This window comes from Macrotis lagotis, chromosome 1 (assembly GCF_037893015.1).
Source record: "Macrotis lagotis isolate mMagLag1 chromosome 1, bilby.v1.9.chrom.fasta, whole genome shotgun sequence".
Taxonomy (NCBI): Eukaryota; Metazoa; Chordata; class Mammalia; order Peramelemorphia; family Peramelidae; genus Macrotis; species Macrotis lagotis.
Genome location: NC_133658.1, coordinates 400,743,263 through 400,758,877, shown reverse-complemented (window position 1 = coordinate 400,758,877; position 15,615 = coordinate 400,743,263). Strand labels below are relative to the sequence as shown.

Here is a 15,615-nt window from a genome sequence, read left to right as displayed (position 1 = left end):
CCATTTCTCTTTTGCCCTCTGCTTCTAGAATATCAGGGTAATTTTCCTGTAGTAATTCTTTGAAAATGATGTCAAGGCTCTTTTCCTGGTCATGACTTTCAGGTATTCCAATAATTTTTAGATTGTCTTTTCTAAGTCTGTTTTCCATATCAGTTGTTTTTTCAATGAGATGTTTCACATTTTCTTCTAATTTTTCATTCTTTTGGTTTTGAAGTATTGAGTTCTGATTTCTCATAAATTCATCAGTCTCCCTGAGTTCCATTCTTTGTCTGAAGGATTTGTTTTCCTCAGAGTTTTCTTCTCTTTTTCCATCCGGCCAGTTCTGCTTTTTTAAAACATTCTGCTCCCCAATAACTTTTTGAACTGTTTTATCCATTTGACCTAAGCTGTTTTTTAGCATTTTTTTGGATTTCCTTGACTAAGCTGCTGACTTCATTTTCATGTTTTTCCTGCATCTCTCTCATTTCTTTTCCCAGTTTTTCTTATAACTGCCTCATTTGATTTTCAAAGTCTTTTTTGAGCTCTGTCATACCCTGAGCCCAATTTCTGTTTTTCTTGTAGTCTTTAGATACAGGAGCTTCAGACTGAGTGTTTTGATCCTTCTTGGGCTCATTTGCAAAATATTTCTCAATGGTGTTCCTCTTGTTTCTCTGCTTGCTCATTTTCCCAGCCTGGGCCTGGTTTTGGGGTGCTTCCTGAACTTTTGGGACACTCCCACTAGGGTCTCAGTGTGTGAAGCTCTGTCCTCCCTCCTGGTCTGTGAATGACCATATGCGCTCCCCTCTGGCATGGGGCTGAGGTGGGGGGGGCTAGACTGGGATCATGATCTGAATGTGGTCAGAGCCCCAGAGTCCTGTTCCACGGGCAGAGGACAGAGCTTAGCAGTCTCTCTCTCTTTACTCCTCTCCCTAGGTTCAATGGGCTCATGCCCTGGGGGCTCCTGCCTACCAGCTCGGCCTGCTTCTGTTTCCTGTGCTGGCCATGCTGCTCTCTGTGTGCCCCAATTTGTGCCCGGTGCTCCCCGGGGTGTAGCTTAGGAAACTCCTCCTCTGCTGTGAGCCGAGGCTCCCAGCGCCTTGGGGCTGCCTCCAGGAGGCTGAAGTTCTTTCGCTCTGGTGGGCCGCCCCTCCAACCCCCGGGAACAGAACCTTTCTGCTCTTTTCCTGGTTACCTTGAGTAGAACTGCTTCACTGGGTCCCTCTGTGGGTTCTGTCTCTGGAGACAATCTTCTTTTGTTGCCATCTTGGCTCTGCCCCACCCCCCTCCTTAATTTTCAAAGAAGATCATGACATCAGGGAATGATGCTATGACAAGCACATGAATTGGATTTGATTGATGGGTTGCTGGTTTAAGTCACCAGCCTTATTTTCTCCTCCACAATCATCTACATCCAGTGACCAGATATGAATCTGAATGATTGGAGATGGTCCTAAATATCAGGCAATCAAGGTTAAGTGATTTGCCCAAGGTCACACAGATAGTAAGAGTCAAGTGTCTGATACAGGATTTGAACTCCCAACCTCCTGAATCCAAGATCAGTGCTTCATCTACTGTATCACTTAGCTGCAATTACTATGTATTATTGCCCTTCATTAGCTTACTCCAAGACTGATTATAGAATTTTATTGATTTACAGCTGAAGGGGACCTTAAATTCAATTTCCAACCCTCACATTATAGATTTTAGAAACTAAAGCACTGAACTGTAGATCTTCCGGTGCCCTATGCTGTCTTAAAGTGTCCTGTTTATTGCTAACACTTAATTATTTTTAGATTGGAGAAGGAAATGGCAAACTGTTTTTCCCAAGAAAACTCCAAATAGGGTTGCAAAGAGTCGAACATGACTGAACATCAGATTATTTAGAATAGGTGGTTGAGTATAAAGCATAAGTTTCAATTCACAGTATTTGTGAAGGAATTGGATTAAAAATAATTAATATTTGAGTTTTTAATTTTAAGGATTTTGCTCTTTTTTGAACCTAACAACAACTTTAAGATATAGGTTTAAAATGAGGAAACTGAGGCCTGGAGATGCTAAGTGACTTACTTGACCAGGGTTACGCAAAGATAATATATACTCCAATCAGGTATTCCAAGTATAGCTCATATCCACACTGCCTGGGATAGAGTCAGGATTCCTCATTTGACTTCTGTCCTGAAAACTGTAAGGCTCACCTTTATGTTTAGGACTCTTTTTCCTTCTAATGTTCTTGTAACATTACCAAAAAGCATCTGAAGTGCTGGCCCTGACATGGAATCTCCATGATGCTTGTGAGAGAGTTGGGAGACTGGCACCCAGGGAGATCCTCCTGGCTTTGACTCCTGAAGCACATGCTTTCTCTCATGTCTCTGTCCTTGGTAGGGATAAGGACAGTGGGGTGTGGTGGGGGTGAGGCAGGTGTCCAGTCACTATATGCTTGGACTCTGCTTTATCAGTGATACCAGAATGAGCTGTCTCATGAAAAGTCAGGAATGGAATGGAAATTCGCTCTACTTCTTCCTTTGCCTTATCCCTATGCCAGATGTCCTCAGCATTTAGGATTGAAGTTAAAAAGAAGGAAAGGGTTTTCCTCTTATCTCAGATGTCTGAAGCAGAATGGTGTAGGGATTAGACCTTGAATCAGGAAGATTTGAGGTCACATTCCACTTAGTAGCTTTGTGATTATATTCCAGGAATGAATCCTTCTCTGAGGTTTAGTTTTCTCTTCTATAATAGGGAACAATAGTGATTCCATGACTATTTCATAGGATTTCTATGAGACTCAAACGAAATTGGATATATCATTTTAAAGCACTATGTAAAAGTCAGCTTTTGTTTTTTATCTCATGGGTTGTCTTAAAATATTTTTACTTGGGCTCTTCCTTCTGCTTTGATTTCAAGAAAGTGATAGGTATCCATCCTTTTTTTGCTTACCTGTTATGCAGCAGGTTCTATTCTTTTTGTTTGGTTGTTCATTTGTTTTTTGAAAGGAATTGGGGTTAAGTGACTTGCCCGAGATCACACAGCTAGTAATTATTTAAGTGTCTGAGGATAGATTTGAACACGGGTCCTCCTGACTCCAGGGTGGGTGCTCTATCCACTGTGCCACTTAGCTGCCCCCTAGGTTCTATTCTTTTTAGCATAGGCTGTCTGCCCCATTTGGAGTCATAAAGGCTAAAATCCATCCAAGCCCAGCCATTTTGTCCAATTCTCACTCCCTTTAATTATTTTTCATGCAGCCTCAACTTAGAAGGAATTGTAGGGTTCATCAAGTTCTATCCCCTGCCTGATGCCTTAGTCGTAAGAGTATGGATATACATTATCTAAAGATAGCTTAGCCTCTCAGCTTACATTTCCTCAATAATACTTAAACCATTTTTTTTAGATCCACTATCTCCATATAAAAGTTTAATTGCTTTTTTCCTTCCAGTACAAATCTAATGAAGCATCTATTTCCTTTTTCCTTTTTCTTTCTGGTTCTATGAGACCCTTTCTGATTATATGCAATTAATCCTTTTTCTTCTATTTCTCCACAGAAAACTTTCCCAGTACAATCAGTGACCCTTCTGGACATCTATACCCACTGGCAACAGTAAGTCTCCACCTTAGGGTTAGGGAGAAGATGCAGTATATCAGATCAGAAACATACTGAGTTTCTCTTCAGGAAACCCTTGCATGACTCTCCTGAGTATGATAGCTTGGGATTAGTGCTTGGTAGGTTATTGGGGTCCCCATGGAAAACAGTGGTGGAGCTTGCTTATTGGTATTGTTGAATGGGATCTAAAGGGTAGGGTGTGGTCTATAGGGTCAGTCAGGAGGATGAATATAAATCAGGAGGTTTTGAGTCAACCTTTACTTAATTTGATTTTCACTGAGGTTGCAAAGAGTTGACCTAAAAATGGGAAAGGAGAACTTCACATTTAAATGATTAAAGAGGAGCTATGTGTGTGAAATTTTGGTTGTATTCTTTTTGAATTACGAAAAGGAGCCATTGACTTTAGATTACTTGCTCAGACAATCAACTTGTATTAAGTGCTTACTCTCTGCCAGGCTAAGCTCTATGGATACAAAAAAGAGAAAAAAAGACAGTCCCTGCTTTCAAGAAGCTTATATGCTATTTTAAAAACCTTTACATCAAGATGAATGGCTTCAAATATTTTTTTTCCTTATTTTTAGATCGAGGATAAAAAGCAAAAGATATTAATAAATTTTTTAAAAAAAGAAATATCATTGCTGACTTCGGAGAGAGTAGTTTTAGTTGAGGGAATGAAATCAAAATCTAGGGTACAAACAATTAAGGAGTAAGAGAAGCAGTGAAGGCAAGTTGATGTAGTTGGTCTTTTCTAAGAATCTGACTTAGGATAGTTTGTGGAAATCGAAGGATCCAGTGAAAGTTTTAAGGAAGGGGAAACCTCCTGATGTTTGTAATTAGCAGGAAAAGAAGGGATAGATAGAAACTGAGGATTAGAGAAGAAGAGATTTAGAGATCAAATCTAGTAGAGATAAGAAAGGATAGGGTAGAGAAATTGGCCTCGGTAGAGAGGAAGGGTACCTCTCCACCAGACATTTGAGACAAAAAGAAGGGGAAGGATAAATGTCAAGGAATTTTGAGATGTAAAATTAAACAAGAGAGAGCTTATTGTGAGTGAATACCTTCTTTTTTTTCTTTTTAGGTTTTGTTTTGGTTTGGTTTGGTTTTTTTGCAAGGCAATGGTGTTAAGTGGTTTGCCTAATGCCACACAGCTAGGTAATTATTTATTAAGTGTTTGAGGCCTAATTTGAACTCAGGTACTCCTGACTCCAGGGCCTGTGCACTATCCACTGCACCACCTAGCAGCCCCCCCTTCCTTTTTTTCTTAAAAAATATTTTAAGTGATTTTTTTTTGTTTTTATATCATTTACATTTTCAAGGATAACCTTATTTCCCACTCCTAGGAAAGCATCCTTTATAGTAAAGATTAAAAAAGGAGGAAAGAAAAAGAAGTCTCACACAACTAATAAGCATATTAAAAAAAGGCTATTGTATGTAGTAGTTCACTGCCATGGACCTTCTTTCTGCAAGGGAGATGAGAACAGTTGTCTTCTCATATCTCTTCTTTGAGGCCAAATTCCATCATTGTGATTTCATCCTGTTTCAGATGTTTTTGTTATTGTTATCTTTCCATTCACATTGCCATAGTCATAGTATAAATTGAGAGATAAGGTCCTTTACTGAAGAGTTTGGATAGGAGTTGGGTTTTTTAAATATTATTATTTATTTTAAACTTAATATAAAGCAAGGAAAAAATATTCCTTGTATACAGCAAAATATGAGAGGATTCAATATAAAACAATAAATTTCCATTTCAAGAAAACCTATATAATAAATACTACACATTTTCAAAGCTGCCCAATCACCATGTGGAATGTCTTTTAGGGATGAAGCAAAGGATTACACTGGGGCAGTGAGGGTCTCAGCTGAGATTAAATAATAGAATTTTATAGTGGCATATTTATGTAACTTCCAATACCCGTGAGCAGTGTTTGATTAGGAGCAGAGAACATGTACAGTTGGGCATAATCCAGAGTGGAGCTTCACAGAGTATGAGCACTGATAGGTCATAGGTACATAAGGAATTCAGACCTACCTAAAAAAAAATATCTAAAAGTAAATTTTACCTAAAAAAAATATATCTAAAAGGAATTCAGGAGTGGGTAGACTAGACATCTCATTGAATTAACTGTAGGGAAAATACTGGGAAGGAAGAACAGTGAAGTTAAAACAAGAATAGTGATCCAGAAAGAGCACTAAGATGGAGGAACTGGAATTGATGGTGTGGAGATGATGATGTTGATGATAATTAATAAATTATATTATCAATCAATGAAATTATATATAATAAATGATATAAACTATTTTATGTTAATTATATAGAAAAATTATGTTAATTATATAGAAAAATAAATCATCATAGTTAACATTTATATAATGGTATCTACCAGACACAGCTAAGTATGAGGTTTTGATTATGGAAATAGAACATCTATTTTCTTTATCTGATATGTACTTAGTAGTTATTCATCTTTCTTAATAGAATGTGAGCTCCTTGAAGGAACAGTGCTTTTGCTTCTTTTATATTCCCTGCTTAGCACAATGCCTGGCAGGCAGTAGTAAGCCTTTAATAAAATGCTTCACTGGGGGCAGCTAGGTGATGTAGTTGGTTAAAGCACTGGCCTTGGAGTCAGGAGTACCTGGGTTCAAATCGGTCTCAGACACTTAATAATTACCTAGCTGTGTGGCCTTGGGCAAGCCACTTAACCCCATTTGCCTTATAAATGGATGAATGAATGAATAGATAAATAAATACTTCACTCATGGTAAAATCAGTGTATGGTTATCCCTTTGTGTGGCCAAGTTGAAGTGAAGGAGAAAGTCATAGTAATTGAGGAGATTGGTGACTGGGAGGTCACTGTATTTGAGTGATTACCAACAAGTATATTGAAGAGCAGGAGTTTGGGTGGGGGAAAATACTGGGACTAAGTTGTGAACAATGAAAGAGAAGAGAGAATGACTTGGGGTCCACAAGGTAATTTAGCGAAGTTTATATAGTGGGGCTAGGTGCATATGACTGGTGTTTTATTACAAAATTAACAGTGGCTTCACTCTTGGGGCAGCCTCTACTTGTTTTTTATTTTATGAATTTCAAACTGCTTCCCACTCATATAATTTCCTTTGATCTGCAATATAGCCTATAGGTCAGGAATATGTTATCTCTAATTTTTTAATGAGGAAACTGTGGTTCAGAGGTATGTTCACTTACCCAAGACCAGAATTCAGTCTTTAAAAGGATCTTAGATTCAGAGTTGTAGGGGACCTTTGGGTTACATACTCCAATCCCTAATTTTACAGAGGAGGAAACTGAAGCCTAGGGAGATCAAATGCCCTATCCAAGTTTATATGGGTAATAAGTGTCAGAGAGGGTATTTAAATCCAGGTTCTCTGACTCCAAAGCCAGTATTCTTTCCACTGCACCAGCCTGACTTCCATCCTAACTAAATTATCTTCATGGATCTGAGGTTGGGCAGCAGGGGTGGGGAAGGGTGGCAGGTGTTCAAATCAGGTATTGATCTACATTTCTTCCCTCTCTTATGTTTCTGATTAGGGCATCCTTACACCTCCAAGTGCATTCATTCTTTAGTTTCCTTAAAGACACAGCTAAAGCACTACCTCCTAAAAGAAACTTTCCTTATTTCTTATCCCCAAAATAACTTTACTTATTTGTATGTAGATTGTATTTTCTTTTTATTTGTGTAAATACTGTTTTCCCTAGTAGAATATAAACTCCAGGAGAGCAAGGATTGTTTTTGTTTTTCATTGTTTTCTTAGTGACTAGTATAGTTTTTGTCTTTGGCACTTTATAAGTGTTTGTTGAATCAATTATTGTGTTATACACTTTATTTTAAGAGTTCAAACTTCCCTTTCTGTGGATTGGTAAAGGATGAGCTGTGATAAAGTTCCTATACTTATCTTGCAGTTGTCTCCATATGTTCCAAAGTAAATCCTCAATCCTTGAGAGCAAGGTACAAGGAGGGGAAAATGTAAACATGCTAAACTCCTCCTACCCAACCTTCAATCCCTTCATTCCCTGAGACCTTGAAGTTTGGGCCATTTTAATCCTTGCCAAATCACATCTTGTCTGACCCAACTGGTCCTATTGGGTAATAAAGGAGTCAGGAAACTTGGTTTTTCTTCTTTCCTCTGTCTTAGACAGGACAGTTGGCACTTCATCGGATGATCTTTCCTTTGCCCCATTTGAAAAGTTGTGCTAGAGTGAGGATTAATTGGTCTCTAAGGCCCCTCAGAAGAAGGTGCCATATAAACACAGGATTCCGGCATTAAAATTCTCTCTTCCACCTCGGCAACCGACACCATTCCAGGTAACACTTTTCTTTGCTGTCAGTGAGAGGAAGAGTAGTGAAGTGGATAGAGGGGTGGCCTTGGAGTCAGGAAAACCTTATTTTGAATCTTATTTCAGATAAATATCAAGTGTGTGATTGTAAGCAAGTCACCAGACCTGTCAGCACCTCTTAAAACTCCATATCAGTTGTCACATCTGTTGAGTTTCCATATTGGAAGTTTCCTACCCTGATGAAATCACACATCTGATCAAAAAGACCCAAAAAGGTGCAATGGTGGTATTTGGGACCATGTAGTCACTGGGAGGAAGCGCTAGAATGGCCTTAAATGAATGCTTATTACTGTCCATTTTGAATGGGGTTGGTACTATGAGGTAAATCAGAGGTTAAGTCACAACCCTAGCGAAAACCAGGCACCACTGGGAAGACCAAAGCACAGGACATCAAAGTATATACAATCTAAATCACTCAGTGCTTAAATAGTATAATTTGGACCAAGGGTCTCTTAAAATGGGGTAAAGAGTATGGAAGATGGTCTGTCTACTGGGGTCCTGGAAACATCATTATGATTTCTCTTTATATTTTTAAATCTAATAATAAGAAAATTAATCTTTACTAACATTTAAAATGTAGATTGATTGCTGTAATTCATTTTTCCAATGTCACAAAGTATCCCAAGTGAAGAATGAGAGTTTGCAAACTCAGAAATATTAATAAGTCATTTTCATTTCTCCGCTTTCAACAGATTGCTAAAATTATAATTTTTGTAGAATAGGTTAAGCAGATTTACAGATTATGACTTTTAGCCAAACTAACTTCTAAAATAGGTAGGTTAGGGCGGCTAGGTGGTACAGTAAAGCACCGGCCCTGGAGTCAGGAGTACCTGGGTTCAAATCCGGTCTCGGACACTTAATAATCACCTAGCTGTGTGGCCTTGGGCAAGCCACTTAACCCCATTTGCCTTGCAAAAACCTAAAAAAAAAATTAAAAATAAATAAAATGGGTAGGTTAAAATGATTCTTGCAAAGTTGTTGAGCATTAAGGAAAAATTAAAAAAAATAGCAGAACTCTCATTTCTCCTACCTGTGTGTGTGTGATTTTAAGCAATCATCTGTTCCATCAGCCACATTGCAAAATAAAAAAACCATGATGAGCTAATCAAATGTGTCAGGGGTAGGCTATGATAATTTGGAAATAACAAGATTATTTCCAACATGAATTTGTATCCAGTGTTGTAAACAAAGAACCTGTGCCTAAGTGAATGTAGATTGTGCATTGAGATATTGATAGGATGAAGTCATCATGATTAGCAATACATATCAAAACTAAGTATCTGTTTTTTTAAAATGACATTTATAGAAAAATTCTCAGATCTATATACTTTGAAAACCTGGAAACAGAATTTTCTAACCGAAAAAGTCTTCTAAACAATGAATTTCAGTGGAATTTGAAACCCATTTTTTAATATAGAAAAATGTAACAGTTTTTTTAGCAATTCTTCAAGATTAACTGATTAACATGAGGGAAGATGGAATTTGACAAGCCAGATTTTAGAAAATTTTATTTTGAATTTTACAGTTTTTCCCCTAATCTTGCTTCTCCCACCCTCCCATCCTGCACAGAAGGCATTCTGTTAGTCTTTACATTGTTTCCATGGTATGCATTGATCTAAGTTGAATGTGATGAGAGAGAAATCATATCCTTAAGGAAGAAACATAAAGTATGAGATATAGCAAAGTTACATAATAAGATAACATTTTTTTTTTATATTAAAGGTAATGATAGTCTTTGGTCTTTGTTCAAAATCCACAATTCTTTCTCAAGATATGGATGGCAGGGGGTGGCTAGGTGGCATAGTGGTTAAAGTACCAGCCCTGGAGTCAGGAGCACCTGGGTTCAAATCCAGTCTCAGACACTTAATAATTGCCTAGCTGAATAATTACCTAGTTGTGTGGCCTTGGGCAAGCCACTTAACCCCGTTTGCCTTGCAAAAAAACCTAAAAAAAAAAAAGATACAGATGGTATTCTCCATCACAGATACCCCAAAATTGTACCTGATTGTTGCCCTGTTGGAATGAGCAAGTCCATTAAGGTTGATCATCACCTCCATGTTGCTGTTAGAGTGTACGATGTTCTGCTCACCTCACTCAGCATCAGTTTGTGCAAATCCTTCCAAGCTTCCCTGAATTTCTGTCCCTCTTGGTTTCTAATAGAACAATAGTGTTCAGTCACATACATATACCATAGTTATTAAGCCATTCCCCAATTGATGAACATTCACTCAATTTTCAATTCTTTGCCACCACAAACAGAGCTGCTATGAATATTTTTGTACCCTTTTTTTAACCTTTGTTTTTACCCTTTTTCATAATCTCTTCAGTGTACAGACCCAGTAAGTGGTATTGCTGGATCAAAGGGTATGAACATTTTTATTGCCTTTTGGGAATAATTCCAAATTGCTCTCTAGAAAAGTTGGATGAGCCCACAGCTCCACCAACATTGTATTAGTGTCCCAGATTTCCCACATCCCTTCCAACATTGGTCATTGTCTTTTCTGGTCATATTGGCCAGTCTGAGAGGTGTGAAGTGGTACCTCAGAGATGCTTTACTTTGCATTTCTCTAATAAGTAATGATTTAGAGCAATTTTTCATATGACTATGGATTGCCTTGATTTCCTCATCTATAAATTGCCTTTGCATATCCTTTGACCATTTGTCAATTAGGGAATGGCTGACAAGCCAAAACCTTTGCATAATTGGTGGATGAGGTTGAAAAATGAGTACCATGATTAATCATTGCAGCCTACCATATAATTCAAAGACAAGTACTGAAATAGACATAACTTAGAAGCAGACCTTTGAATTGCTATATCAAAATGTGCTAAACCAAGATTTTAAAAATGATACATTCTGTAACATACTGCTCTACCAAACCACATTTTTAATATTATAATAAAACATTAATATTTTCATGCAAGGAGGCTTTGCACTGTGAAGCAAAAGTATTTTAAAACATATATTTCATTTCTTTGTCTCATTCTTTTTTAGAATTTTATGTTTGTATATGTTTTCTAAGGATAGCAAAGTGACACCATACAGAGTGCTGGGCCTAGAGTTAGGAAGACTTCTCTTTATGGGTTCAAATTTTAACTCGGTCTCTTTATTATTTGTGTGACCAAGGGCAAGTCACTTAATCCACTTTGCCTCATCTTCATTTGTAAAATGAGCTGCAGGAGGAAATGGCAAACCACTCCAGTATTTTTGCCCATAAAATCCCAAATAGAGACTTACCAGAGCCAGTTGAGAAATAGGTGAACAACAAAAATATTTGCTACTATCTATAACATTAGCTCTATAGTTGAGTATATAGTTTATTAATAAATATGCATATATTTAAAGATTTTACTTTGAGTTTTACAATTTTCCCGCTACTCTTACTTCCCTCCCCCTACCCCCCTAGACATGTTTTTTGATAGATTAAAACAAAAGGTTGGCAACCACTGCTTTAGACTGGAAGGTCAGAAGGGAGGAGGAATCATTGTGGCCCTGAGTATTTAGGAGGAGACTTTCTGAAGACAGTAAACTTCATCTTAGCCCAGATAGAAAACTAACTAGAGTTTGGGTGGGTAGGAGAAGAAAGTACATTCTATAGGGCAGGGTAGTAATGACATTTTAATAAATTGCTTTTGAGCTATAATGAGATAGATGAACTATCATAAAAATTATATTATGTATGTTGTGATAGTATATAATATGTAGTGTAATAACAAGTTTAAGGTTTATGAAATACTGTCATTATTCCCACTTTATAGATGTAGAAAGATTTCAATGGTAAAAATTACTTGTTCAGAATCTCACTGCTAGTAAATTCTGGAGCCATTACCTACAATTCACTTATTCTTCTTTTTGTAACTAAGGTTTATTTTGCTTGCAGATAAAACTAGAACTAGTTTGGTAGAAGAAAGGAGTTTTCCAATTCCCAATATTCAGAGCTGTCCAAAAATAGAATGGGGTTGTGATGCTAGATAACTGGATGTTTATAATTAGAAGTGTTGAAGAGAAGTTTGGAGGACCAGTTGTTGGGATGTCATAGAGGGATTTCCTGTATTAAGTAGTGATCAGACTAGAAGATTTATGAGATTCCTTCCAACTACTGTGATCTTGTGATCTTTTGTAGAAGGTCAAAATAGTCTCATGGGCAGGGCAGTCCAATATTTGTTCAGACCTTGAACATATTAACTTGGCCAATCTCAAGTTTTATTATTTTTAGATTCAACATACTAGTTTGAAATAGACAAAGCCTATGTTTTCTTAATTCAAGACCCTGTTTCTTTCATTTCAACTTTAAATTCAAAATGAATGAATTCCAAAGGAAATATAGACAAGGTAATTTTGTTACTACTTTATTAAATTTAATATACTTTTGAAAAATGACCTGAGGGGTGGCTAGGTAGCACAGTGAATAGAGCACCGGCCTTGGAGTCAGGAGTACCTGGGTTCAAATCTGGTCTCAGACACTTAGTAATTACCTAGCTGTGTGGCCTTGGGCAAGCCACTTAACCCCATTGCCTTGAAAAGAAAAGAAAAATGACCTGGAAGAGAAGTTCATAATTTCATATACAACCCTTTTTCTTTTGAATATTAAAGTGTTTTGGGGGGATTGTGTGATAATTATAAAAAAAGAACTATATAAAGATAAAATAAATGTGATAGAATAAAAACAATGTTACCTACTAAAGACAATAAAGAGAACAAAATTCATATTACATCCATTCAAAGAATGCAAAAGGGATCAGGAAAAATGGTGATGTAGTTATTAATACATTAGAGTCATCTTTGGGGAAGATGATGTTAAATATAATGGAAGTTATAGATGGAAAGACATTTATAATGTTTTGGTATTTTGGTTTGAACTCAAAATTTTTTTTCGTTAATTATTTTCTTCTTTAATTTATTTGAATGCCTATATTTGCCAATGGAAGACAAAGTGAAATTTATGTTTAAAGGAAAAATTAGGCTAAGTCCCAGCTGAAGTTATGAAAAGGTAGGTTTTGAGGTTGTTGATTTTTTTTTTTTTTTTTTTTTGGCCTCTAATAGTCAAGGTCTTGACTGTCCTGGGACTCAAAAAATCTAAAGGATCATAAAGGAATACATCTCCTTAGATTTCTAATTCCCAATTAGTCAAGGAATTATGGATTTAGAGCTGGAAAGGACTTTTGAGATCATCTGTGACAACCTCATTTTAAAGGAAACCGAGTCTGAGAGAGTGCTGAAGTGACTTGTTCCAGGTCTCATTGATCTATAGTAGCTGACTAATTCAGGGTGCACTTCTCTACACTATTCTCTGCTCTCCCACTCTTTTATTATAATTCCATACTTTTATAGGTTGTTAGGGATGTCATGGTATCAGAATGATATTTTTAAAGTATTGTCTGATCATGTCATTTCCCTACTTAAGAAGCTTCAGTGGCTCCCCATTTCTCACAGTATCTGCTGCATAGATGATTATTAGTAGATTGATCTCAGCACCTTACACAATGGATGCTTTGAAAGAAAATTTTTTAAGCTATTACGTTCACTTGTGCTATAAGACCCCTATTATAGTATTTTGTACATAATAAATACTTTCTGAATTGAATTATTTAACTGTAAGGATCAACAGCATAGGATCCAGTCTGAGACATGGATCAAAGAAAGATGAATGGAGAAAGGTTAGAAGTGCCAAATAATTTCTAATAAAGGTGCAAGTGCTTCTTCACAAATATGAGGAGGAATCATAGGGGGAGTGCTCTTTTTTTAATTGTATTCTGACACTATTTTGGTGGGAACATGATCTTGGGAAATGAATTGTGGGGAGCATGTCATATCCCATCATTTGTTAATTGTGTTTGCTCTACCAGCTTTATCTTCTCTTGCAAAATCTTTCCTGCAGAACTTCAGGAGTTGCTAAGAAACGCAAGGCAGAAGAAACAGATGGAGAGATTCCCTGTAAGGTCAGAGTATCTGATCCTACAAGCAGCTCTGAGAGTTCAGAGGAAGAGAAAGAACAACAACAAGAGAGAGTGGGGAAAACAGTGAAGAGTAAGTCTAATTTGTAGGCTTAAGAAAGAACACATGCATGTGAAATCACTGGCACTCCAGGCTTTTAATTTTCTGACCTGTTTCTTCTCTCTCCTTTAGCCATCCTAGAACTCTGGCAGGCTGCCCCCTTTCCTAGTGGTATTGGTTGTTCATGTTCCCTGAATCTAAGCAAGTGAAAATTGTACCTTTGAGATAAAGTCTGTGGCAAGAAGACTGAGCCTCTTAGAATTGTCTCTCCCTTTAATCTCTCTTTATAATTGCACTGTGACAATGCTTTGGTGGATTTTGGCTACCTTGAGTGCTTTTTACAGAAGTTGGAATTGAATTTCCAACCTTCAATTAAGCCAGGAGGGGAAAAGGCAGAGGAGGTGTTAGTATGGGTCCAACATATAGGAGAGTTGCATTGCCTATGAAAACTAGCAAGATTTTTGTGTGTTCCCCAATGAGGGCATCTTTCTGAAAGCCTGGGGAAAATCCAACCAGAGCCTAGTTTGAATTTACTTGGATCTAAAGATAAAACTTGTCCTGGTATAGAGTCTATTATTATTATTGGTGGAAAAAAACATCCTGAGTGTTGATTAATCACAAAAAGCTGGAGTCTGAACAGCATTTCTCTTGTCCCTTGAGCCCTATGTCTAGACTGTTCCCTAGATAATAGATATTCATTTTTTATCCTTGCATGTTTGCCTTGGCTGGAGAGGGGGGTGGGTTCTTAGTCAAGCTGCAATTGACTCTGACCCCTTTCCCTTTGTTTCAGCTACTAAAGTGCTATTGTCCAACTCTGTATCAGTGATAAAGGACACACAATGGGAGAATTCACTGTTAAAGCCTAAGGAGAATGTCAAGGTAAGCAAGAAGACTGCTTCTTATGAATTTGGTTTATTTGAGTGCTAAAATCCTGGCAAACTGGTGTCCTTTACAATCCCCCAAGCCTGGAGTTCAGTGTAGATAACTTGGCCTGGAGGAGGCCAGGAAAGTATCATTTCTCTGGTGCTCCTTTAGTTGCTTTCATCTAAGTTAATCAGTTGATTTTTCTACTATATGCACTTAGAAATCATAAAATCTTAGAGTTGTAAGGAACAAACTTTTTGGTTCCAGGACCTCCTTAAAATTCTTTAAAATTATTGAGGACCTTCCAACGAACTTTTGTTTATATGAATTATATTTATTGACATTTATTAAATTAGACATTTAAGTGTCTTAGTGTGATTTTTGAAAATAGTTTTTGACTTCAGAAACCCCCTGAATGTGTCTCAAGAACCCCAAGTCCCTGAACCACATTTTGAGAATCTCTGCCTTAGAAATTAATCCAACTGCCTCATTTAACAGATTCCCTGCTACCCCAAAAGGATCCCACATAGCTCTTTAATGGTGCGACAATTAAAACCCAAATCTCTTGTCTCTTAAGATCAGTGTTCTTTCCATTCTATCTTACCCTTAGCTATCTATTTCCTCCTGAATTTTCTTATCAGGGAAGAAGAGGTCAATTCTATTTATGAAATGCCACCGAGGGGAAGGGAAAAGATTTGAATACAGGTCACCCAGAAACCTTTACTTATAAAGTTTCCGTTGTCAAAATCCATTGTCACCATTCCCTCATTTAATAATCATTAAATGCCTGCAATATGCAAAGCACTGCCAAGCTCTGATGGAGACAAA

The 15,615-nt window shown here is 37.2% G+C and overlaps 1 protein-coding gene across 14 annotated transcripts in view; it reads left to right on the top strand.

Annotated features, from left to right (window-relative positions):
- TCOF1 (treacle ribosome biogenesis factor 1) overlaps positions 1 to 15,615 on the top strand; it is a 100,599-nt gene that overhangs the window by 14,769 nt on the left and 70,215 nt on the right. For 13 of the 14 annotated variants that reach the window (XM_074212623.1, XM_074212621.1, XM_074212622.1 and 10 more), the window contains exons 2-4: positions 3,516 to 3,571; positions 13,808 to 13,956; positions 14,714 to 14,802. In XM_074212623.1, coding sequence (XP_074068724.1) covers positions 3,516 to 3,571; positions 13,808 to 13,956; positions 14,714 to 14,802 — 294 coding nt within the window. Of the gene's footprint in view, positions 1 to 3,515; positions 3,572 to 13,807; positions 13,957 to 14,713; positions 14,803 to 15,615 lie in introns of those variants that run through there. The other variant, XM_074212620.1, reaches the window with a different exon arrangement.